The sequence below is a fragment of the Antechinus flavipes genome, chromosome 5 (genome assembly GCF_016432865.1).
Source record: "Antechinus flavipes isolate AdamAnt ecotype Samford, QLD, Australia chromosome 5, AdamAnt_v2, whole genome shotgun sequence".
NCBI classification, from domain to species: Eukaryota; Metazoa; Chordata; class Mammalia; order Dasyuromorphia; family Dasyuridae; genus Antechinus; species Antechinus flavipes.
Window position 1 is genome coordinate 40,329,824 of NC_067402.1, and position 26,649 is coordinate 40,356,472.

The window sequence follows — 26,649 nt, forward strand, 5'->3', positions numbered from 1 at the left end:
AATACCAGGCTAAGGAGTTTGGATTCTCCATTAAAGGTAATAGAAGAGCACCGAAGATTTCTCTGAGTAAGTTCTGGGAACATCATTTTGGTCAGGTTCCAATGTTCGGTGGAAAAGGTGCGGAAAGGGGAGATAGTAGAAGAGGACCGATTAAGAAGCTGCGTGAGAGGCTCATATGAAGGCTTGGCAAGAATGAAGACTGTAAGTGGAGTGAAGGGAACGACTTCAGTCAAGTTGTGGAAGTAGGACCAAGACTTGGACACTGAGCAGATATGAGAGTTGAAGGAAAGGGATGAATCAAGAATGACTCCAAGATTCCACAGAAGATACCACCAGAAGGATGGTGGTACCATAAGCAAAATGGCAAAACTGGGGGAAATGATAGGTTTTTGGGAAAATATAATGAGATTTGCCTTGGATGTGTTGAGCTTGAAGCACTATAGTGCAATTGGGTTATGCAGGAGACAGTTATTTACACAGGAGTAAAATTTGAGGGAAAAATTAGGGCTGGATAAGACTGTATTTGGGAGTTAACTGCATACACATGGTAACTTTGAAGTCATAGAGAGGAAGAGTGTGGAGAAGAAGGACCCAGGTCAGAGCTGTAAAGGATGCCCAAGGTTAGTGAAGAGGAAGAAGAGGATGGTCTAGAAAAAGGAAAAGGAGGAATTGTCAAGCCGGGGAGAAGAACAACCAAGAGAAAAGAGTGTTCAGAATCCAAGGAACCAAGTATTCAGGAAGAGGGTGCTTTTAAAACCACCAGAGGTTAAGCAGTTTGAGCACAGAGAAAAGGACCCTTGGATCTGGCAGTTAAAAGATTGTTGCTAACTGCAAAGAAAGGAGCTTCAGTTGAGTGATGGGGTCAGAAGCTAGATTGCAAAGGGCTGCTAAGTGAATGGGAGATGAAGAAATGGAAGCAGCTAGTGAGCAAACTCTAGGATTTGGATGCAAAGGGCTACAGAATGCAGAATGACAGCTTGAGAGGATGGTGGCTCCTAAGTGTCGGTGGTTTTTGTTTTGTTTTGTTTTTAAGCTGGGGAGCTTTAAAAGCTTCTGTGGTAAGAGTGAAGGTACTGGATAAGAAAAGCTTGGTAAAAAATCATTTTGCAGAACAATTTGGAACTATGCCCAAAGGGCTTTAAAACCATGTAAACCCTTTGAACCAGAAATATGACTACTACTGTATCCCACAGAGATCAAAGAAAAGGAAAAATAGCCCATTTTGCAAAAAAATTTGTAGCAGCTCTTTTTATTGTAGCAAGGAATTAGAACTTGAGAAGATGTCTATGAAGCCACTAGGGAATGGTCAAACAAGATACAGTATGTGATTGGAAAGTGGCTTTGTAAAATACAGAATCCTACTGGTTGACACACGAAGCATAAGATAAAATAAGCAAAAATGACACATCAGCAAGGTCATGTATGTTCCAAGAACATACTGGGGGATTCCTTGTACCATGCCACCACCTAGGCTAGCTTTGGCCATGGTACTTGAGCACAACAAGATGTAGATATATATCTTTGTCAGCTTTCTTAGAAGCTTATCCATGGCTGGTAAAGAAGTAGTGAACATTACATTAAAGTTTGAGGCCTAATATGGGCCCCTTCTAACAGAATGTGTGGATTAATATGTTGCTTATTCTTGTATCTATTATTAGGTGATTGAGAAGTTATGTATTACTAGATGAATATATTAAAATAATTACTAAAATTATTACCCCTTATGAAATATGAACTGACTAATGCTGATTTGATTAGAGGTCTCTCAAGAATTTGGAACCAAAATTTTTTTAAATGAGTATTAAATTTTTTTTTAACAAATTAATTGGGAGTTAATGAAATCTATCTATCTATAAAAGAAAAGTTTGGTTAAAAACAGTTATGGGATAAGGGGCAGATCAAAACTATGCCCATTCCTGTGAGTGGTAGGAAGTTGAAAGTTGCAAAGTTTAGAGGCTGGCAAATTGAAGATCAGTGTGTTGAGGAGATATCAACTTACGTGCTAAGTTCCCCGAGTTTGAGGGTAAGGGTTGTATGATCCAGGTAATGAACTTCTTGAGAAAGGAAGGGGAGTAATCTAGAAATCAGCTGATAATTGTGAAAAGGAGCCTCGGTATAAGAGGGTAGAACAGGGCACTGCCAGAGTTAGGGCTGGAATGAGCCTCCAAAGCCCTCTCATCTAGCTCCTTCCTTATGAAGATGAGGAGATGGAGGCTAACAGGGGGAAAGTCACTTGCCCAAGAACAAGGGTTGGAAGTGTTAGGGGCAGAGCTGGACCCTAAAAACAGGGAATGACCAGGTGACAAGGGACATCCACCTTTAAAGGTCCTGAAAAAAATCCATCCTTCACTGCTTCGAACCCTAATAGTTCTGAGAGCATGGTGGCCAAGGAAGAAGAAGGGAGGGAGGAGGGAGGAGGGATCAGGGATCTGGGATCTGGGCTGAAGTGACAGTCATTACTTAAGTTCTGAGGCAACTCAGATTGAGGAATCCAAACTCAAGAAAATGAAGCCCATTCCAAATTCTGTACTGCTGTGATTATTTGTAGTTCATTGCTTAGAAAGTGATATTTGCAGAAAAAAGTCACTTTAATGAAAACAATCATAAACAAATAGCAATGCTGGGGAGGGGAGAGGAAGAAACATTAACATTGGAAAAACATAACCCAAAAGGCCAGAAAAAAATACATTTCCACAGCAATCATAATTGACTTTATGAAAATTACATGTTGATTAATTTCCCTATTGATTTCACTAACAATGTTATCCATCCAAATCCAGCAGTCTAATTTGATAGATATAATCTAGAGATGTTGAACAAATTAGCGTGACTGGAAAAAATCCTGAATATTTGTGTCATATGACAAAGTTAAATTTTAAAAGCTTTTAATTTCATTTGGAATTATTTCAGAGAATATGCAGGGGAAAATAACCAATGTTTTATTCAGGGCCAAAATGCATTGCTCATGCCAAATGTTAGATATGTTGTCTCAGACACCTGGGTAGTCATGGAGATACACAAGTTTCCCCAAATATTGTTCTGGACATTCTCCAAGAAGATTTCTCAATCACTCCAAGCAACAGGAAAATGTTAAAATGTTCTGAATATCTCATATTTTATGATAATAAGCTTTTTAACCCTTCATCATTAGCCCACTTTGAGTTCACTCACTCAGTCTCCAAGAAGACCACATTCACATCTTTTCATTTGCCTAATTTTCGAGAATAGTCACTTTCTTGTCTCAAAGTATAGCGGGCCGGAACTCTGGAGAAGTATACTTGAAACAAGGATACTTACAACAAGGTGTTAACTCAATGGAATTGATGAGATAATGGTTCTCTAGTTCACATATATCTATTATGATATAATCATATAATCACTCTAGTTTGATATAATGATATAATCACTCTAGTTGGGATATACTCAGTATGCTGTAATGATGTAATTGTAATAGAGTATTTAGGGGTTGAGAGAACTGGGGACACAATGAATCAGAGTGAACAGACTGTAAAGGAGACATAAAGACTTTAGACTTCATTTCTGACCATCCTCGTGGTGATTATCCTGCTGAGACCAAGGCCTGTTCAGGGGACTTCTAGAAAGCTAGGTTGGACATTACATCAAATCATTTAGAAGAATGACAATTTCCCTTCCATTTATGCCACCCCCACCAAAAAAAAAAAAAAAAAAAAAAAAAAAAACCTGAAAGATTTTCTATTTTCTTCTGAAGTAGGGAACAAAATTTATGACTGTTTACATACTGAAAAAATTTAAGAGAATTTTTTTTTCATCATCTTTCAAGGTGACACTCTCAACAATAGTGTAAAGTTAAAACAAAATCACTGTTTCTAAGAGCTATCAAGCTCCTGAATTATCTAGGGACATCATTCATCTGCTCACACTGATACTAAGAAATGTTCTACAATGGCTATTTCCATTAAAAAACACATGAAAGACCTACTGTGTATAGAGTTAATCTATCATTAAAGACAGACCCATTAATTCAAAAGTTCTGGGACTTCAGATAGGAGCTTGGTGATAATTTACTAGCTACTAAAAGAGACTGCAGCATATAAACAAGACTTGAGGGAGAAATATGAGAAAAACATTTTCAAGTTACCCAGAAATGCTTGATTATATGTCAGAACTTGATATAGCAATTACAAGTAATTTTACTTTTTTTTGAAAATTTTAATATATTTATTAAAATTACACGTAAATTTTTTTTTATTTCGGTGACTTTTTTAAAATTTTGAGTTCCAAATCCTCTCCCTCCTGCCCTACTTTCTTGAGACAGCAAGCAAGTAGATGTAGATTATACATGTCCCATCACACAAAACATATTTCCATATAAGCCATGTTGCAGAGGAAAATAGACCAAAATAAATAAATAAATAAATAAAGGTATGCTTTAATCTGTATTTAGATTTCACCAGCTGCAAGTCACTTTAAATTCACATTCGTCTCTTCTCTTACCCAAAATCACAAGAATTATAATGTAAGGAGAAGATATATGATCCCTATGTAGAATGAACTTTTATCCTCTAAATCTTAGATTATATGTCAAACATCCTTTAATTAAAAACTCACCTTTGCCTGGAATAAATGCCTTCTGGAAGGTTTCCTTCAGGCTGCTATTCCCATGTAAGAGGTGATGGCTGGGCAGGATGGCAATGTGAGATGCTCCATAGATAGCCTCTGGGGTTAAAGCATAAGCAGACAATCTCTCCCCGGTTACTCTGCCACTAACCTGACAAGAATTGTGACAGGAAAGGTTTATTTCTCCTTTTTCTCTCCAAGGAGCATTGCTATTTTTGCTCCTAAGATAACCTCCCTTGTACACTTCTTTTCCTTCCCTAATCAGTGGACCCTGAGAGCTGGCACTGAGGAAGACAGTGAGAAAGGGCTTGGTGGAGGAAAAGGACCCCTCGGTGGTCCAAAGCACCCTTCAGCACTAATCCCAAGGACCACTTTGCAGACAGAATACAGTATAAGTCTATTCAGGGAGAGGCTTTTACTGATGTTATAATGGAAAAAAATTTTTATTAGCATAAAACCACTCCCAAAGCAAAAAACAATTTAGAGTTATACCATCCTTCAGAGGAACAAAAAGCCCAAGTAGGAAGACCTTGGCTTCTTGGATGTCTGGGCAAGCCCCTGTTTCAGCCGCCACGATGGGTGTTGGAAGAGACCACTCTCACCTTCCCTTTTTGCCAGGGAAGTCTTCATATGAAGGAGCGGACACTCCCCTAAGGCGCCAACAAGTGGGAGGCGTTATCATGGGGTGGGTGTTGCGTGTGCCGCGGCTCCTTGGATCCTCAGATCAGAGGTGAGCGCCAGGTGGGCCCCACAGGAAGACGAGCATCCTTGGAAAGGGCTCGGCCAGCCCTCACACCAGAGGCCCAGTTCTCCTGAAGGTCCCACATGCCCCAAGGCAGACATCCAGAGAATCGCTGGGAGAACAAAGATGCTACACCATGGGTTCCACTTCAGAGAGAACCTGGCGTCATGGAGGGTACTGCACAGTTTACAAAGAATCGGCCAGTCCTCATCCCCTGGAGAGCTGAGCTCTGCTGCACTGTCCATCAGCAACGTTTGTCCAGGCTGGCTTCCTGGATGGATCCGCTCAGTGGGATGCCCATCCAGCTACACAGACTGCACACATGCACACTGCATACATTCTGGTTATCTGTGGGAACATTGCTTCTGCCGGTCAAATGGGAGCTGCTTGAAGGTTTGCCTTTGCGTCCCCTGAATAACAACCATGGTGTTTTCTCCACAAAGTTATTCTACTGATGGCAAAGCAAACTCCAGAAGAGGAAGGACATCATCGCCTGGGTCAAGCTAGAGTCCAGGGTGAGCCCTCTCACATCACCCAAAGGCCCCATGGCAGACGTGCACAGGGGGCCCTTTGGGAGAACAAGGGGTTCCTGCTGCTGTTCTGTGGCACGTTGGGTACCACCCCAGCTGCCCAGGTGCAGAAGCAATAGGAGAGGAACAAGTGTTTCTGCTGGTGTGGGGTAGGGAAAGAGGGCATGAGGAAGGGGGAGTCTGCCCCAGGGGTTCAGCCATGGGAACTTAGGGATTGTGCAAACAACCCCAACAACTTGATTTCTTAATCTGTTTGAAAGAAATAATTTAAAAGTATTTTCATACATTTTATTCATTTTTATCATGTGCACTATAATATAAAATGACCAAAAGTTTCAAGAAATGATTCGGATGCATGAGAACACCAATTCTCCCAACCCCTTTCCTTTTCTTTTCAAGAGAAGTTGTGAGTAATTTATCTACAACTTCCTCTTGTCAGTTTTTTTTAATGAGAATGCCAAGGTTGATATGACTCAGTTCTTTTAGGAATATGTCACCAAACATACCATTATAAATAGGGAAAAACTGTGAATCTTAGCCCCTTCTTCCTTGAAACCATTAATTCAGAAGTATAAAAGGAGTGTACAGAATCTTGGTGTATTTGTATTTTATTTTGTATCATGGATTGCCCCAGTCAAAGGATTCACCATCAGGTCGTCAGCCTATGCACGGCAACTTTCTGTACTTAGCTAGACTTTGGAAATACAATTTACTCAGTTGCTGAGGTGTGCTTGTCCAAGACGGCAGACCCAGCCACAGCTTGCACTTGCTGGTCCGACCTTCTAGGAACCAAGGTCGCTCCTGCTACAGTGAGGCACTGCAGCAAAGTAACTTGGTGGTGCACAGTGAATGCTGATGAATAAATAAATGAGCATATGCATCCCTAAACCATTTGGTTTTTACCCTCTGGATTGTTAGACAAAATTACTATGAAGGGTTGTTTAGGGAACCCTGCAATGTTCAAAGTCTTGCTGCAATCACTATGATCTGCAAAAAGAAGCATCTGGAGGACCTCCTATCTATAAGGAGTCCTTCTTGTATTTGGACCTCCCAAATGTATATATTCCATGAGCATGGCAAACACTCTTAGGAAGCAGTAAGTCTCCTTGCTTCATACTCTGCTTGATATACACAATCAGGAGACCACTGGATAAAGTAAACTTTGTGGTTGCATCTATAAAGGAATCTTAGAAGATCTTAACACATGGTAGAAAGCTCATTAAGTAACAGCCTTTGAAGCTACATTATATTCTATCAAATCAAAAGCTTTTTTAAAATCAACAACAGAGTGAGATTCTGTGCTTTCTATACCTTCCAGACAAGATTTGACCTTGTGATTTGCTGCAGAATATTTTCACTTCCTATCTCATATTTTCATCAAATATATTCTTGATACATGTATAGACCATTCTCATAAAGACTTTGAGAAGATAAAAAGGGAGGCATGTAGATTAATAGTGAATAACATCCTCATAACCACCTTTTTTTAAACTAGTAATTACTGTCTGTGCTTTTCATATCCCCTCTGATTGTTGAGTTTATTCTTCTCTTTCAATATTGAAATCCAATATTGAAAACCAGTCCATTAGTGTCCTCCAGCTCGGCACTCTTCCATATACACTTGGGCTGGTCCAACTCCTCTAGCCATCTTCATTTTCTTCAGTGTTATTTCCATTTTCTTGTGCAGCAGAGAAGAGACATATCAAGAGTCTAAATGGAGTTCCATTATTCATTGGTGAAAGCAGTTTGTTACAGAAATGGTGACATAGCTGGAGTCAAGGAGACCTAAATTGAAATCTGGCCTCAGACCCTTACAAGTTGTGTGACTTGTGGCAACTCATTTAACTTCTATCTGCCTCAAGTACTCATCTATAAAATGGGAATAATAATAGCATCTATTTCCCAGGGTTGTTGTGAAAATAAATTGAGATTACCATAAAACCATTTGTGAACCTCAAAGTGCCATATAAATAGCAGACAGCTCTCTGTTTTTTGAACTCCTTCTGCTATGGTCTAGCATGCTTGATCCGGTATCAGATCTTCTGCAAACCCTTGATACATTTCTGGGTCTCACTGTTTGAAGAGGCGATACGGCTGGTGGTCTTTCCCTGCTCCATCAGATTTTGCAAATGAGTTTATATCATAATTAAATTGGTACCACGTCCCTCCACTCAGCAGATACAAAGGGTCTATTGCCTGAAGCATTTACTGCTATTTGTAGCTTTATTATCTTTTGGTCTCTATGCTATAGAAATTATAATACGTAGGCTAAATTTTCATTGGTAATGGCAAAGTGCACTCCTTAGTGTGATGCCTATATTCTGCTTTCAAAAGACTGTCTGGACAGGCCCAAATAGGAGTTGTTCACTTACATATCATTACTTGCCTTCCTGATCTTATCTTCAAACAGGGAGCCGATTTTGGCCCTGGCCCTAACAGCTGAGTCAGCAGTGACTCCCGCACCAGTAACCAGTCGTTTCTTCTCTGTTAAAATCAGCTCCATTTTTCCTGATGCCACTTGATTCTTTCTACTTTCATCACCTTCCAATTCTTTTCTTGAATATGGTATTAATGATACATTATCTTACGGGCAGTACATAAGGTTTTGGTCTCTCTTGCTTCTTGGGCTTCAACTGTAGTTTCTGATATATTTTTTGCTGTTCACTTATGCTTACTTTTCCCATGAAGTTATTGAACATTAAAGTTCAGGTCGATTAGTTTAGAAGGTCACATCAAGTACACAAATCTCTACCTCCTCAACCTTTGCAAAAGCTGCTGGACTATAAACTCCAATGATGTTCATAGTGGTCTTTTTGCTTATATTTATTAAGTGAATAAGAATGGAACCAATTTGATCAACTCTTTTATTTGTCTCTGAAACAAATCTGTGAGTTTGCTTTCCATTTAATGAACAACTTCCTAGTATCTTCTGGTTTCCTTTACAGCAAGAATGCCATGAGTGATATGATTCATTTCCTCTCGTTAACTCGATAGGGCTCTTATATTTAGAGTCCAACACTTAAACTAATGATTATGTAGATAGGCTAAAAACTGTTTGATTCTTTTTTTTTTTTAAATAACTTTTTATTGATAGAACCCATGCCAGGGCAATTTTTTACAGCATTATCCCTTACATTCACTTCTGTTCCGATTTTTCCCCTCCCTCCCTCCACCCCCTCCCCCAGATGGCAAGCAGTCCTTTACATGTTGAATAGGTTACAGTATATCCTGGATACAATATATGTGTGCAGAACCGAACAGTTTTCTTGTTGTACAGGGAGAATTGACTTCAGAAGGTATAAATAATCCGGGAAGAAAAACAAAAATGCAAGCAGTTTATATTCATTTCCCAGTGTTCTTTCTCTGGGTGTAGCTGCTTCTGTCCATCTTTGATCAATTAAAGCTCTCTTTATCGAAGAGATCCACTTCCATCAGAATACATCCTCAAACAGTATCATTGTTGAGGTATATAATGATCTCCTGGTTCTGCTCATTTCACTTAGCATCAGTTCATGTAAGTCTCACCAGTCCTCTCTGTACTTATCCCGCTGGTCATTCCTTACAGAACAATAATATTCCATAACGTTCATATACCATAATTTACCTAACCATTCTCCAATTGATGGGCATCCATTCATTTTCCAGTTTCTAGCCACTACAAACAGGGCTGCCGCAAACATTTTGGCACATACAGGGCCCTTTCCCTTCTTTAGTATCTCTTTGGGATATAAGCCCCAAACTGTTTGATTCTTAACATCCTCTGCCTCCTGTTCTTCCAGTGGAAAGACTGAAGAAGACTATGATCCTTTCTGGATTTTTTCTTTGCTTTGCTAGTGGCCAGCCTAAAGACAATGGGTCTCTTTGTATTTAGTTCTGAGTAAACACAGTTGCTGGGGCTGGATTCAAAGCTTTCTAGCATGGCAGAATCTCCCATAGTTTGTGCACCACTGACCAAGTCACCCCCACCCCTGGATGAGGTGCCCACAGGACTTTGGTGGAGGTAACATAACCACCCTACTTTGGAAACCCTCTCCACTGGAAAGTTATGGAAAAAATCACCCTCTACTTAGCCAGTTCCTTTGTGGAGACGGTGTTAATCCAGGCAAATCTGCTTAACAGGAACTTACCTTCAAAGTGAAGTCAAGATAGCAGCCGTCACAGTCTCCTATCCAATGGGCCTGCATCTCCTTTATTCCGTACCACTCGGGAAGGTCAGCCAAAGCTTCGCGCATCACCTATGGATTTGGAAGAGAGAGAGGAGACGCTCTGAGCCCACGTGTAGGCACCCACGGGAACACTCGTGCACTGGCCAAAATGAACAAAGTCGGGGAATGGTAGCCACAGACCTGAATTCTTCCCTCCTCGTGTGGTCATAGCTGGAGGAGTGTTCACTCACTTAGAACTGACTTCTGAAAGACTGAGCTGACTGACTTGACTATTGTAATAATGCCAAATTTTCATGGCCGAGAGAAAATTAACGCAGAAAAGATGATAATCAGATTCTAGTGCAATCTTCCCTAGGACCAGGAAACTGAATATAAGAAAGTTAAGTTTACTTATTTCAAAAATTTGACTCAGATATTCTATGTCTGAATTTTCTACTTTATTTTTCTGTATGTGTTTGAATGTACTAATTTCATTTTGTTAGCTATTACAATCTTCAAATTATAAATTGAACTATTTGTTTACATACATCCATTTTTAATAATGAAAATGGATCCAATGAAGCTTCATAGCGAAGGATGCTTTCTGCCTTTTCTTTGTATCACCAGTAAGCATTTATTTAGGCATCTATTATGTAACAGGACTAGGGATGCTTTTTTGGAGAAGGGAGGCAAATAGGGTTAAGCAACTTTTCAGGATCACACCATCAAACAGTGGAGGTTGGATTTGAACTCAGGTTCTATTGTAATGAAAGCTAAAGAACACTTAGAGTTGTATGAACATTGAAACAAAGATCTATTCACAAATTGAAGCAGGAGAACAAAAACAGGAAAAGTTAAGACATGTACATGTCGGGCAAAGGCTCCTCCCTCTCTAGAATTCAGTTTCTTTACCTGTGAAATGGGACGTTGAAGTAGATAATATTTAAAGTGCCTTCTAGCTCAAAAATCCTAGGGGGCAGCATGGTGAAATGCATAAAGCGGGGTCGGGGTCTGAGGAAGACTGAGGTCTAAGTCCTGATGCCAGGACACACCAGCTGTATGATCCTGACCAAGTCACCCAACCTGTCTCAGTGTCACAGGCAACTCTGGAAGGAGATAAAATCCCAGAGGAGTTGCCAATCTCTAGCAGCGGAAGGAATTTCCAGGCTAGGAGTTCCCTACAACAAAGAATTCTCAAGTTGAAACCAGAAAAGAGAAGATTCTATGTAGGGGGCGGAACTCTGGAGAAGTATATGTGAAACAAGGTGTTGACTCAGTGGAACTGATGAGATCTAGTTCACATATATCTAGTTTGATATAATGATAGAATCCCTCTAGATTGGCTTATACTCATTATACAGTAATGATGTAATTGTAATTGGGTATTTAAATTGGGGACAAAGTCAGACTCAGAAGGAGACTGGCAGACTGCTGGAAGAGACCGGGGCAGACTGAGTCAGACACAGACTGTGTAAGAGAAATAAAAACTTGGGACTCTATTCTTGTCTGTTCTCCTGGCATCTATCTGCTGAGACCCAGGCCCTTCCGGAGGACCTCCAGACAGCTAGCCCAGACAATTCCATTCTAAATATTAAAGTTCAGGAAAGACAGCTGCTCCAGCTTTTGCTTAATTCCAACTCAAATAAACTTATTCTTGAACAACAGCATGCTCTGCCCATTCCTGAATGGTATCTGCACAGCTCCTGAAGAGTCATTTTTCTGGGTAAACACTATTTTTTTCAATTACATGTAAAGCTAGTTCTCAGCATTCAATTTTGGTAAGATTTTGAGCTTCCCATTTTTTTCTGTCTCTGTCTCCCAGCTCCCGTCCCCAGGATAGCAAACAATGCAATCATGGAAATCTCCTTCCACATTAGTCAGCCCGCTTGCTCTGCATTCAGACGCCACCGCACTTCTTTCTCTGGAGGTGGATGGCACTTGCCACGAGTCTTGTAGCCCGCTCTTGGATCACTGCATTGCTCGAAAAAGCCGAGTCCATCACGTTCACAGTCTGGCTGTTGCGGGGTCCAGGGTTTTCCTGGTCCTGCTCACTTCATCCAGCATCAGTCCACCTAAGTCTTTCCAGGCTTCTCTGTAACTTGAGTCCTTTGACACACATTGCCCAGGAGAAAAGAGTCATGAACTTGACATCGGAAAGTCCCGCTGACCCCCTAACTGTCCCTAGTAAAGGGGATGCCCACTCCTCCTCCCGGGAGAGATGCGGGTGTGGGGGATAGCAGGGTCACTGCAGAGGCGGAGGCTCCACGCAGCACCAGCGGGACTAATGAGGGCCCCCCACGGTCACAGTTGGGGTCTGAGAAAGGCCTCCTCTGGCTCAAGGGCCGAAGAGTTCTGGGGTCCGAGCCTGCTGTTGGCCCTGGCCGCCTACGTCCCAGCAGCCGCAGGAATAGCCAGTGTCTGTCCGCTGCTCCGGCCGCAATCTCGTTCAGCCTCACAATAACCCTGGAAGGAGGACCCTCTACAGTCAGACACGGTTCCTAAGGGTCTGGACAGGATTGGGACTCAGGCCTCCCTGACTCCAGGTCACACTTTGTCCCCTGTGGGGCACCCCCCCCCCCCGCCCCAGCCTCCTCACCAAGCACAGTGGGGGGCAGCTAGGTCAGATCTCCCCAAAGTTAGGATCCCTGAAAGAAGCCATGGCAGGCCTGGTCTGGAAACAGAGAGGTCTGCAGTGAGGGTGGGGGGGCCAGGGATCATCTCTCCGGCCTCCTCATCTGTAGTGGGGGTCAGATGAGCCTCAATTCCTTGTCAGGGCCAAATCACAGATTCAAGATCTGGTGGTTCTGATTCACAAAAAGAGCCAGGGAAGGGGACGTCTTGGGGGGCCTCCAGAACCTCTAAGGAGGCTGGGAGGCTCCTCCTTGAGGAGCTTGTAGGATCTCTGAGGAGGCTGTAGAAATGAGGAGCCTGGGGACCTCCAGGGAGCCTGCAGGACCTCTGGGGAGGCTGTAGGAACTGAGGAGGCTGGGGGACCCCCAAAAGCTTGGGGCCCTCCAGGGAGCCTATAGGATCTTTAGAGAGGCTGGGGGACCGCTGAAGATCCAGGGGATTTCTTGTCTCCCTCTAGAGAGCTTGAGGGACCTCCAAGCAAACAGCAGCCAAAGAGAGCAGCGGCCTTGCTTGATTCCTGAGACCTGAGTGACCGATTCTCAAAGGTCACCATCCTGGGACAGAGAATGTCCTGCGCTGCCCCGGCTGACTCACCGTGGGACAGGCAGCAACAGCAGCATCTGCTGAGGATCGGACAGGATGAAAGGACCAGGGCTTTCAGAAGCCACCCTCATTTCACTTGTACAAGGCCACAGAGACCCTGCCAGGGGAGGATTTAAATGCCGCTCTTCTGGATACCAAATAAGAGAGCTCTGGCCACTGCACACAATAGAATTGTGTCTAATGAGGAACATGGAGGCTGGAAGAGTCCCAAGAAGAATTTCTCAACATGTAATTTCATTCTCAACCTTTTTTAAAAGACAAAAAGGGCTGCAGGGAAGGAAAAGTACGATGGAAATTGAATTCCATTTTTGCTTGAGATTTTTTAACACATTTACCTTAAAAACATAATTATCATTTCACAAAATTAGCTGAAGCACCACGCGGCCTGAGGCAGAAGGCAGCTAGTCCTGGGAGTAATATCCAGGGCCTGCTCTTTAAAGGCCAGTGAGTTACGGCCCTGTATTAGTTTCCAATTCATTAGATCACCTTAATAAAAGACATGCAGATGTTTTATTGATGTGCTTGTTTTCCACTGGCTCTAGTCTCCAAACACTCGGTCTTATTTCCATGTCAACAGGAAATACACAAGGGAAAAGGGGAGGAGATCATCATTATAAGGGCTCCATATTAAAGGTTCACTGAGAGAAGCCAGGCTTTCTATGGAACCCAGCTCTCTGACTGTGCTGGCTCTTTAAATTTAGGAAGAAAGCAAGCGTGGGAGAGTGCCGGCCGGGTGGCCATGCAGAGAGCCGTAGGATAAAAGGTCCTTCAGTAGGGACTGCGGCAGGACTCTCAGCTAACCGCCCCGTCCACTCACTATACCATGGCACAGAGGCCTTCCAGGCCTCCTCCCTCCCTCCTCCCAGCCTCCTTGCCTCTAGCATCTCAGGGGAGAACCAGAAACAGGGAGCTCACCGGCTGCCTCTGCCCCCCTCTGCCCCTCCTCGGGCCCACCGGCCGCCTCTGCCCCTCCTCGGGCCCGCCGGCCGCCTCTGCCCCCCTCTGGGCCCGCGGGCCACCTCTGCCCCCCTCTGCCCCTCCTCGGGCCCGCCGGCCGCCTCTGCCCCCCTCTGCCCCTCCTCGGGCCCGCGGGCCACCTCTGCCCCCCTCTGCCCCCCTCTGGGCCCGCCGGCCGCCTTTGCCCCCCTCTGCCCCTTCTCGGACCCGCCGGCTGCCTCTGCCCCTCCACTCCTGCTGCCCCTGGGGCAGCCTCACACCATATTGACAGTTGTCCCTCCCGGCAGATGGACCCCCCCCCCCCCCCGTGGGTTTTGTGTTTGTCTTCTCATCTTTAAATATTCTCAGTTTCTCTCAATTGTCCATAATGGCTGGGGGGGGAGATCAGAAACTGCATAGTTTTTACAGAAAAAGAACCTCCACGATCGCCTTAAGACCAGCTCCCTGTGGAGCGTCACTTACGGAGCCCAGCCTCTTACCCTCCCCCACAAGCCTCCTCTGTGACTCTCCCCATGAGCCTCTACTTCAGCTGATCTGTGCCCTGCCTACCACTGCTGAGACCCGTGGCATCCAACCCCCCCTTTCCTCCCTTGATTTTAATCTCAGCGTTTCTCTTTCATGTTCTCAGAGACTTTGTGCACTGATTTGGCCACCTCGATGGTCTTTTAGACTACTCAGGGACAATAGCTAGTCTAGAGTCTGTGAAGGTTCACAAAGTATTTTCTGGTGACCATTTCATGGGGTCCTCGCCACAGCCGGGGGCGGTGGTGGGGCATTGTCTCCATTTTACAGATGAGGCAACCAAGGCAGAGAGATGGAGTGACTTACCTAAGATCACACAGCTAGGAAGTGACAGGCTGGATCTGAACTCAGACCTTTCTGGCTTCAGGCTCAGCTGCCTATCTAGAGTTAAGGCATGAACATAGTATTGGTTTATCCTCTTGAAATACTTGGGTACATTTAGACTTATTCATATTTGCTTTGCATGATCTTCTCTGCAAAGATTAAAATGTGATGACGGTAACCCTCTTTTCAGAGTAGTGACGAAAAATAAGAAAAGACTGTAAATTCCCTTTCAAATATAAAACCCTTTGTAATCACGAAATGCCATATTTGGTTCCAATATTGGCCATGGTGCTGCTCTAATTTGCCTTGTCTAAAACCTGACTGTGTCCTATCCTAGGTAATGTTTTCAGTGTTTACCAATTTTTTTTCTTTCAAAAAACGTCCTTTTAAGGGTATGAACAACCTTCATGGCAAAGATGTATAATCTGGATGAAGGCATCTGATTGCCTTAAAGAGGGAATATTTGTTTTTCCCTTACTTGTCTCCTCGTGATAACGGTCACCGGTGTGATACAGCAACCCGTGAAGGCCAGGGGACACCTTGGAAGTGAAGAAAAAAGGTGTGGGATAGAGAGGGTCACAGCAGCACATCTGTGCACTTACCTCAGCTGTGGGGTCTTAGCTAAGTCACTCCCTCTCTCTGCCTTGGTTGTTATATCTGTAAAATGGAGACAACAATGGCACCTCCCCCCAGGCTGTGGCGAGGACCCCATGAGATGGGTCATTGTTCTATGAACCTTCACAGACTCTAGACTAGCTATTGTCCCTGGTAATTTAAAAGACTACTGAGTGGCCAAATTAATGTGCAAAGTCTCTGAGAACATGAAAGAGAAACACTGAAATTAAAATCAAGGGAGGAAAGGGGGGGGGTTGGATGCCATGGGTCTCATTTGCTTCAATGTTCCAAAAGCATGAGAAATATGCCAGAGACACAGAGGAAAATGAGCCAATAAAAGGAAGGCAGAAGTACAAATGGGAGCACAATTTGCCGGCAAAATGTGATCCCGAAGCACAGTGCTAAAGGAGGGAGTTAGAAGATAAGAATTAGAAAGAGCCGACACTCACGTGCTGCTGAACACATTTGTAACTCTCCCGAGCCCTACAGAGTGCAGAAGGGGACAGGGCCTATTTGTGAAAACACAGGGGGAGGGCAACAAGATGCTCCAACTACAAATCCTTTAAAAACCATTCTTTTACATTTATTAAACATTTTAGGAATATAGTCAGATTTTTAAAATGTATTTAATATGCTTATTACAAAAAGGAGATCCAAGGAACTACAACCACAGAAAAGTGCCCCTCATTAAGGGTAAGAGTCCTAAGAATCTCTAGCAGAAGGGGGGGGGGGGAGGGGAGGAGGGAGTGTCCTTCAGTTGAAATGGATCCTTGTTTTAAGATTACCACCAGGCCCTCTGAGTTAACATATTCTCTGGTAAATAGTTCTTACATTATTTTGCTAAAAAAAGAAGAAAGCCTGGGCGGCAAAAAATATTTCCTTCTTAATTTGAAATAATTTAATATAATCACTAAAGATGCTTTATCCCATCTCTATCATCCTACCCTCTGTCATCCTACCAACAGAGAGCTTAAGGGCGGAGATAGTGACTATCTCCCCAGAACAGTCGATAAAAACACAAATTTGCCTTCCAACCACGTTCTACCCCTCTCCTGCTTTATTTTTTTAGCCGAAGGAGGAAGGGAAGGAGGGACAGGGAAAGGAAGGGAAGCAGGGGAGGGAGGGAAAGGAAAGGAGGAAGAGAAGGAAGCAGAGAAGAGAAAAAGAGAGAAGAGAGAAAAGAAAGAAAAAAGAGGAGAGAGAGAAACAGAGAGAAGGAAGGAGGGATGGAGGGAGAGAGAAAAGGAAAAAAGAGAGAAAGAGGGAGGGAGACAGAGAGAGCAGAAACAGGCAGACAGAAAGGAACAGCAAAGGGAAGGGGGAGAGAGAGAGACAGGGAGGAAGAGAAAGAAAAAAAAGCAGAGAGAGGAAAGAAAGGAAGAAGGGAAGGAGAGAAAACAGAGAGTGAATGCTTTAAAAACCTCTAGCATAATGATTGCTTTTTTATTTGAAGATAAAGTGTGATATGCAAGTATCAAGATGTAAATCATTGTAGTTACTTTTAAAACATTTTCAGAATGATTTCTAGGCCAGGCCAAGACACCAGTGGATTTCTGCTCTAAAAAGCAAATGCCTGATTCCACAATTTGGAGCGTAGGTCTTTAACCGGCCGGCCCTTGGAGGACACGATCCCTGAGCACAGCAGCCACAAATGATGTCGGACTCGCCAACATCAGTGGTCTCGTTCTGGTGGCAAAAATAAGCAAATACCATCCCCCCCACCGTAGTTCAGCATGTACAAGCAGAGGATCCAACACAGTGCCATGAAATGCTTTTCAGGTATGACTCTAACATTGTTACTGACTGTTTTTCATTCCAAAGAGTTATAAAATATTGACATTTAGTTCTCCTTATCAAACAATGGAAAGGATATTCTCTTAGAAATAAATTTAACAGTTATCTACCGAAACTCAGAAATTAAGGCATCAAAAACAGACTAAAGTAACATCCTTCTTTGTCAGAAATCAGAAGCAGCTTGGCCGGGGTACTCCTTCCCATATGTTACCTGACACGGACTGTTCAAGAGCTTAGTTGTTTCACCTCATCATGACTGGAACAAATTTGCTGCCTGATAGCAACTGCATTGGGCGTGCACACACGGTAATGCGACCGTACTGTGAAATTATACCAAAATGCCAGACCAATCCTAAAATTAAAGCCGGCCAGGGCTGACATACCTGCTCGGGAGCACCTACTGTTCCTTTTTCCCTCACCCTCCCTCAAACCTAACCCTCAAACGCTCACTTTCTAAGCCTCTCACGTACAGACCCATTCTGAGGCTACAACTTGCAGATATTCAGGGCAGAACACAGCTTGATGGACTATTTAATCCCTCAGTCTCTGTTTTCCATTTGGAAAGAATTGCCAAACTACAAAAGAAGGCTGAGGGGCTTATTAAATATCTGAAAAAGATTAAAAGTGGTGCTAAATATTATTCCCATTTAATCTGCAATACCAGACAAGTGCAATATTCTGGCTAAAAACCTGGTTTTTAATTTGGAAAAAGCATAGATTATGGTACCATACCAGGAAGTGAAAGGTTAATTAGTTTCCAAAGAAAATTCTCCCCAATCTTTTTATTTTTTTTTAACTTTGAAGAAATGACATGGAGAGATCCTCAATCCTGAAGGGACTTGTGACAAGCTCTTATATCAACATTCATATATCTTACTCCAATTAGGCCCTCTGTGCAGCATCTTGCCCTCATTAGACAATAAATGTTGAAATGAATTGAATGATGAGCTAACTTTAACATCAAACAATTTACTACCTAAAACTTTTATCTGCTTTTGCAATTTCCCCCCAAAGCTGTCATAAATTACAATAGCTATAGTATTCTTTAGGCAAGAAAGCTATCTAAACTACATTTAACCAACATGGAATTTTAATCTATCTAGAATAGAGTGTGAAAAGCAGAGTGGGAAATCATCATTCTAAATATTAAAAGGTCACTTATCTAGTTAAAAAAAAAAAAGCATAAAACCCCATCAATGATCTCCCTTAAAAAGGATGATAGCTAGCTCTTATTCAAGGAAACATGACTCCAATCCCACCCCCCCTCCGCCCCGCCAATTATCAATTAATATTTATTGAATGTCTACAGGGTGAGCAAATACTGCTAAACTTGACACAGTCAGGATGATGATTTATAGTTAAGATAAAGACAAAATCCTCTCTTTCTCTGAGCTTACAAATGAGTTCAGAAAAGATCAGACCAGCAAAGTAAATTAAAATCACCTCTTTTCCATCATTGCCTTTCACTTTTTCTGTCATTTATATAATTTTTTCCTCCAGACTTAACATTTTTGCACTTTTTCTCAGAAACACTTCATAAGTATGACCCCCGTTGCTATGAAACCAGCCTTCAATAGCAGGCAAGAGGTTTCTGATGCAGCAAAGAGAACTGACTCAGGAAGCCCAGACTGTGGTTCTTGTTCCACCACCAGCTAATTAGCCAGGTGATTCCTAACCAGTCATTACATTGTGTGGGCCTCAATTATGTGATCTGTAAAATGGGGGGAAGAGAGAGGGACGTGGCCTATAGGGTATTTTTTTTTTTTTTTTTGGCTCTACCGTTTTCTGACTCCATGATTTTAGACAAGTTACTTTATTTGTAAGACAGGCCAGGAGAGGGACACCTAGGGAATGAAGCCAGTTTCAAGCTCAGAATCCTACAAAGCTACGAATACCCCTTCTATGATTTTACAGGGTCACAAGTGATTCTAAGGGCATACAACCCCGCTACAGACTCAGATAAGGGGACCTGTAACATCACACAAAGTGTTAAATGTTTGTTCAAGGAGACATGGAAGAAAAACCGATGGGGCAGCTGAGGGGCACAGTGAGGAAAGTGCTGGAATTGAAGGTGAATCCTGCCTCTGAGGCTTCGTGACCAAGTGACTTTCCCAACCTCTGTTCTCCCTTCTGTAAAATAGGGATGGTAATAACCACCACCTCACACATATAAAGTGATTTTTAAAACCTAAAGTGCTACATTATTCTAGCCGCCATGAGGACGATGACAGTGGTAGTGGAAGTGGACTTGAGAAGGCTGTTTGTGGCCCAGTGGCAGAAGTCTAAAATGCCGCATTCTTAGGAGTTATTTTCTTATCAAAGCATGGCCTGTGATGTCCCAGGCAATTTATTAATTTCCCTCATTTCGGGTCTTTGCTCCTTCTCACTTTCAGAGAGGAAAGACAAAGAGAAAAGTTGGCTGTTTACACAACAGGGGCCTGGTCGGGGAAGGGGCAGAAGAGTTTGCATTTATCTACTCTTTGACTTCAAACAGACTCTCACACCTTGTTTCTGCAGCCTCACGAGCTAGCTGAGCAGTATTACCGCTGCAGAGGCTGGGAATCACATGCGGAGAAAATATCAGCATAGGCAGTCCCCTGCCTCCCGGCCCCAGGGGTGAGTGGGCCAGAGATGCCCCGGGATCTGTGTGGGGATTTTCCGTACAGACAGCTCTCCAGCATCTCAGATGACATTTGGGGTATGACATTTGGGGTCAGTCCCCTTGTTCCGGGGCGTACTGCGGGCGCCTTTCTGCTCTTGCCTCCTTTACCCTACGTAAACGGGACGCATGCGAGGCTACTACATTTTCTTCTCCAACAAGTTGTCGCCTATATTTAGTGGGGCACTAAAGGGGCGGAAGGAGGTATGAGGTCATCACCCACCCACCTCAAATGCTTTCAAATCAGTTTTCAGCTCCTGGCTCTTGTCTGCTCAGGAGCTCTTTATTCCCAGTGGCATTTACTGTATGTACTTGGGGACGTACACAGTTTAAAAGCACAGTAATCCACAGGGTGTCCCAAAGTCTTAATGCAAGTTTGAGCGGGTGTAAAGGACAAGTGCACTAAAACTTTGGGGACACCCAGTAGCCACTGACTTTCCTGGTATAAATTTATGAACAGACGGGATTGCCATCTTTATTATTTAAAGATCCTTTGTATAGACTCTATAAAATTAAATATAGACATGATCCTTGCCCTATAGCAGCTTCCAAGAGAAAAACAACAGTAAGAACATAATTTTTAAAATTGTTTCAATTAAATGAGTTAGTAAGTTGAGAATTTAGAATGAGTACAAACAAAGGGGAGGTAAGCATGGAGAAAATCATACGGCTTCTGTACGATGAGCCTGGTATGAGTCAAGGTCCAAACAGATCAGAGAGTATTAGCAAGCAGGAAAAGAGGAGAGGAAGTTTTTAAAAAGTTCTTATGATAGAAGTAGAAATTTAAAAAAACAAAACAAAACCTGGTGATTCGATTTAACTTGGAAGAATAAGTTACAAGCTTGGGGAAAGTTGTTTGTGTCAACTGAACTTACCTACTTTGGACATACCTTTGTCTGGCTCACACCTTATCAGGTAAATACTCCACATAGCATTTGCTTCTCTTGTGTATTTTAAAGCTGTAATCACTGGTAGACTAGAAAAGCTGATGGGATATTTAAGTAGGCAGCCAACCATTTTAAGGGCAATTTAATTTTTCCTTTTAGACAAGAAATGCCTTCTCTCCCGGCTCTGTCTCCCTGTCTAGTTGTCTAGCTGTCTCTCATTTATTCTATCAGGGCAGGAGATATTCTAATAATCTCGAAACTCCTCTTGCATTTTGCAGCCCAAGTCCAAAAATCTGTCTTGCTATCACCATCTCAGCCCTATTGCCCACAAAACACCTCCCACACACATCTCTGCCAAAACTCTAATTCATGCCGTCAGCTACTCTGACTGCAGCTTTTCTCCATCACGGAAATTCTGGAGTCATATATTAATAATTCACAAGACAAACATTCTTAGGAAGATGAAATGGAAGAAATAAACCTTTAATATAGATCAGGCTTAATAATACAATTTTTTGCTTCAGGGTTTTCTGCAACTATCCTGTATTCTTCTTGAAAATCTTTTAAGATAGAAGGAAAAGCATGTTTCCACAAAACAGACATGCTCATGCTAAGACCATCATCTGTATTCTTGCAAAGCTATAATCGAATATTTTACAAGATTTAAATACAAACCTTAGGCTGCTCTTCACCAAACCAGCCCTGATGCAAGGAACAATTCAAGTATAGCAGAGAGCACTGGGCTAGGAGATTGAGGGTCTGCTCCCACTGAGGCCATAATTAGCTGTGTGATATCACATATATAATTTTCTCTCTCTGTCCTTTATTTCTTTATTTGTAAACCAAAGAGGCCAGTCTGGATAATACATAAGGTACATTCTGATTTTAAAGTAGTGTTTCTGTGATTCAAATTCCTCAACCCTGTCTCCGCTCCTTTCATGTACAAAGACCGACACACAACAGTCCGAAGAGTGAGACTCCAGCTAATGGAGAACCAATCTTAAAAGCAGCTTTAATTGGAACTTAGAGATGGGAAATATGATGGCTAGGACAATCACAAAGCTTGGGAATCAATAAGAGGGGAGTCTATCACATGTCCCCAAAGGAAGCAGGGGGACATCAAGGCAAAGACTTGAGAAGTACAAATTTGAAGCCTAGTTTTAGGGCACACTTTTAGTTATTTTTTCTGAGGTAAACAAACCACTAACCTCCAAAGAAAATCTTTTTAATGAATCTGCATGAGTTTTGAGAAAACCAAACCAGTCACCATAGCAACCAAACATTTCTACTAAAAAGCTGAAGTTGCAGATACCAATTTAGATAATGATGCCTCCTAGTTAGGTTAATACATTTCTAACCAGATAAATGTCAAAACCAAAGGGCTAATTGGATGTATCTTCAATAAAAATGACCATTAGAAAATCACTTACTAATATCGGGCTGACATCCAAGACACAGAAGAATCTAAACCCAAAGAACTGTTACCATATCTAAGGTCCTTCATCCTGTCCCAGGAAGGAAGGTGATGGCAGCATCACTGGTTAGTGAGTTCTTAAAGGTTATAGGTTACTAGTGTTTGACTTCATCCCTCTCTTACACATTATAGTAAGACAGCAGGCAATCTTATTTAAAAGAGTCCACCATCTTCCTCCCAGCCCCTTGCCAAATGTCATTAACATAGACTGTATAAATGAAAATATTAGGACCAGAATTTCTGGGCAGTATTGACAACTGGGTCTGACATATTGCTTCTAAAAAAAACAGGCCTAATTTAGTAATTTGATTAATTGCTGAGAGTAATTTACATTTGTGTTTTAACTACCATATTGGGTGTAATCCATGACCCATTTTGCTATTCTGTCACAAGAGTATGAAGGGTTAGAGTTACTCTCCTAGAGGCCAAATTCTAAGATTAGAAATGTACACCAAAGCATTACTTAACTTTCTTATTCAAGAAGTTAAACTTTCTTGAATCCATTTATATTTTCAGTCTATGGCATCTCTTGTTTATGAGCTGCTGCTTTGTGAAAGGGTACTTCATCTTAAATTGCCTTTCCTGAAGTTTTAGGGGATGGGCCATCATTCTAATACCCTAGAACTAAATGACCAAGTTGTTATATATAGCTTGGCACAATTTCATGGACTTTAAGCCCATCTTCTCTTTGCCTTTCCAACCTCCAGAACTCTTCATTTTTCATCCATCATGACAGCTAGCAATCCTTTCCATTTCTGATTATTTCTGTATCTGACCTAGATCTCATTCTTTAATTTCTTTATATTTCTGAAACTGCAGTGACCAGAATAGGGGCATCATACTTTTATATAAAAGAAAACATTTTCTGCTTATTTTCAATATAACATTGAATATTTTGTTGCTTTTGTTTGCTTATTTTGTTCTGTTTTTAATTGTAGCAGCACATTGAGCTTCTTCAGGAGACAGTCAACAATAACAAACCAGTTTTCTTTCATGAATTGTAATCATCCACAGTTCCTCATTTTATACGTGTGATGTGGGCTATTTTGTCATATGGGAGATATTTTGCCATTGCTCACCTTGAAATCAAATTTATAGTGTTTTAAGGCACACTAAGCACTTTTGTCACAACAATCCTGCAAGTAAGTGATCTTGGTTTTTCATGAGAAATCTAAACCATGATGAACTTAAATGATTTGTCCAGACTCGCACAATTAGTCCATCCTTAGAGCTGTATTCAAACCCAGATTTCCTGATGTCCAGTCCAACACTTTCTCTTCTCTACTTTCTGAAACTCACCTGCCATTTTTTTTTGCTCACTCACGTGCCAGGAAAAGATGCTGCCTGCAGGTGCTTATTTCCACTGACTTTCCATTTCCATGGTGCTCAAATGCCTTAATATCATGGATCTAGGGGCTCCACACGACACACTCACCTTTGCATAAGCAGTTGTCTTAATAAACCATTGCTTCAGGTACTTCTGTTCCACTTTTGCTCCTGAACGCCACGAACAGCCATTTTCATCTACTTGTTCATTAGCAAGCACGGTGTGATCTACTGGGTCCCAATTAACCAAGGCCTGCAAAATTCACAAAACAAAATGAGAACCTATGGACCTCCTCAGGATTCATCACTGAGCAAGAAAGTTATTAAGCAAATTGGACTACTCTGCTCTCAGGCTAGGAGCTACTGCTCCCTAAAGTTACTCAGGGAAAATACTGGCCATCTAAAAGTGAACAAACTACAAACATTTAAACTTTTCTTTGCCTTTGACGGCCCAAATACATGAATAGTATTTTTCTCATTTGAGAAAATGAGTTTACAAGGTTTACAAATTTTGGAAAAGAAGGAAAAAGGGCAAAAATAACATGAATAATTTAGCAGATCATGTTACTTTAGGAAAACATTCATAGTGTTCTTCTAACTACTGTAAATCACACAGGATAAGGATCTTCAGTTTACATTTCATTTCATTTTTACTTTATGACTTTCTCTGGAGATATTCCCCATTCCTGGCAGGTGTGATCACATTTTTAAGACAAATGGGTACATGGGAGAAAGTGAATATCCAAGGAGTAAAGGGATACTCTGGGAAAATCTGGCTAAAGACACAGTTTGCAAAAATTTAATAAACAATGTCTACAAGAGATTCTTATAAAGTTACCTAAAATTCCAAAAAAAAAAGCTAACCAGTTTCTAAGGTTGTAATTTTTTGGTTTGTTTGTTGAGAGGCAATTGAGGTTAAGTGACTCACCCAGGACCACACAGTTAGTAAGTGTTAATTGTCTGAGGCTGAATTTGAACTCATTAGGTTTTCCTGACTTCAGAGCCAGGGCTCTAACTATTGTGCCATCTACCTGCCCTTTTGTAATTAAAAAAAAGGAAAAATGTGCAGAGATCATGTATCGTCTCAGTTGACAAGTAGGATGAAAGAGATGGAGGGAGAAACTTTAATTTCTTCAAGTAGGTTACTGTCATAAAAAAAAAAGTAGTATCTACAAGAAGAAATAAATATAAAGCATCTTCTCAGTAAATCTCAAAAGAGTTTTACTTAACCCCAGTTTAGTGTCTTTAATCAAAACAAAATCAGACAAAGAGAAACTGCCACAGTGCTGTTTGGTAACTCCATGATGTCCCAAGTTTCAAGCTTTAATAGTTTAAAACTTCACTAAGACTTTGGGGACAACCTAAATAGCTAAGGGCCATCCATCTGAAGTAAAATGCCAAAAATTTGGCAAATGCATATTCTATAGAGAAATTAAAGACAGAAGTAAAGAATACCCCCATCTCAAAGAAGTTATAAGAAGCAAATACCCAATCTTTCATATTTCAAAAACAAGAATGAACTACTTCTGATGTAACAAGGTCCTGAAAAGCAGCTTGGTGTAATGAGCAGAGCATCAGGAAGACCTGGATTCCAGACCTATCTCTGACCCTTAAAGACTCTGTGGCCTGGCACAAGACACCCAACCTCTCAGTGCTCAGAAGACTCCCCCCTATTCTAAGTCAGAGGCAAGCTGTCAGCTTTGCACTGGTGAAGGGAATTTGTAGATCATCATCACCACAGGTTCAGAAACCCATGGCCTCGCCCCACCACTCCTCATCCCCTAAGAAATCTCATTGTCTGATCCTTCAAATCAAAATGTCCCGATCTCTGGCAACAATGAGGGGCTAATCCTCAGGTTACTCTAGGAGAGATGACAAAGACAAAATATTTATCTTCCACCTTGATTAATTATGCTGCAAGGTTTTAGTAATTCAAGGGTCTGATTTCACTGCTATGGGTCCTCTTTCTACAAACTGATAATAGCCCCTTCTGTGATTTAGTAGATGATCTTTGAGGAGTCCTCTTGGCAAATATTCCATCATCCTGCAATGGACTTGATAAGCTTCTCCACAGTGAATTGTGCTGGTCCTTGAACAAAGGCCGTACAATTCATGCTGGGGCCACACCTGAAGCCTTCCGTTTGGGTAATTCTTTTTAGAGCCTGACCTTCACAAGGTCAGGATCTGAAAACTCAAGGTTACTTTTACACCAGAAGATTTTGAAGTGGAATATTAGTGGATGCTTCCAAAGTACACTATAATTTCATTCATCTAATACTAAAAGAAAAAAAAGCAAACCTACTTAAGTAATTTTTCAAAACTACAGCCTGAATCTCTAGCCTGTGTCTGCATCTCTCTAGATGACTCCCATATTACCAATTGTCCATCTCCAACTAGAGGTTCTGTAGGCAACCAGACTCAGCCCCATTTCTCTGCTCCCCCACTTCTGTTGAAGGCATCCTCATCCTTCCAGGCACTCAAGTACATAACATGAGTATCATTCTCAACTCCTTTGTTCTCCTTTAACTTACCCCCAGTCAGCTGGGGGGGTCTCGTCAGTCCCACTGCCACACTACACTTCACGTTTGTCCCTTCTCTTAACTCAGATGGCTCCCAGTCCGGTTCAAGCACTCATCCCTTCTTACCCAGAACACTGCAGTAACCTCCAAATAACCTATTTCTCAATGCATCTTCCACATAGCCATAAAATGGATATTCCTGAAGCACAGGCCTAACCATATCCTCTTTCTACTCAAGAAATACCAATGGCTGCCTCTTGCCAGGAGTAGCCTTCCAAGTTTATTACCCCCTCTCACAACTCTTGTTCTCTGGTCATTCCTG

The 26,649-nt window shown here is 42.0% G+C and overlaps 1 protein-coding gene across 1 annotated transcript in view; it reads right to left on the bottom strand.

The window, feature by feature from the left end:
• Positions 1 to 26,649, bottom strand: part of LARS2 (leucyl-tRNA synthetase 2, mitochondrial) — a 141,539-nt gene that overhangs the window by 53,402 nt on the left and 61,488 nt on the right. Inside the window, exons 7-9 of the mRNA XM_051961079.1 lie at positions 23,918 to 24,061; positions 9,999 to 10,106; positions 4,591 to 4,750 (exon numbers count right to left, since the gene is read on the bottom strand). Of these exons, the coding sequence (XP_051817039.1) occupies positions 4,591 to 4,750; positions 9,999 to 10,106; positions 23,918 to 24,061 (412 nt within the window). The remainder of the gene's footprint in view (positions 1 to 4,590; positions 4,751 to 9,998; positions 10,107 to 23,917; positions 24,062 to 26,649) is intronic.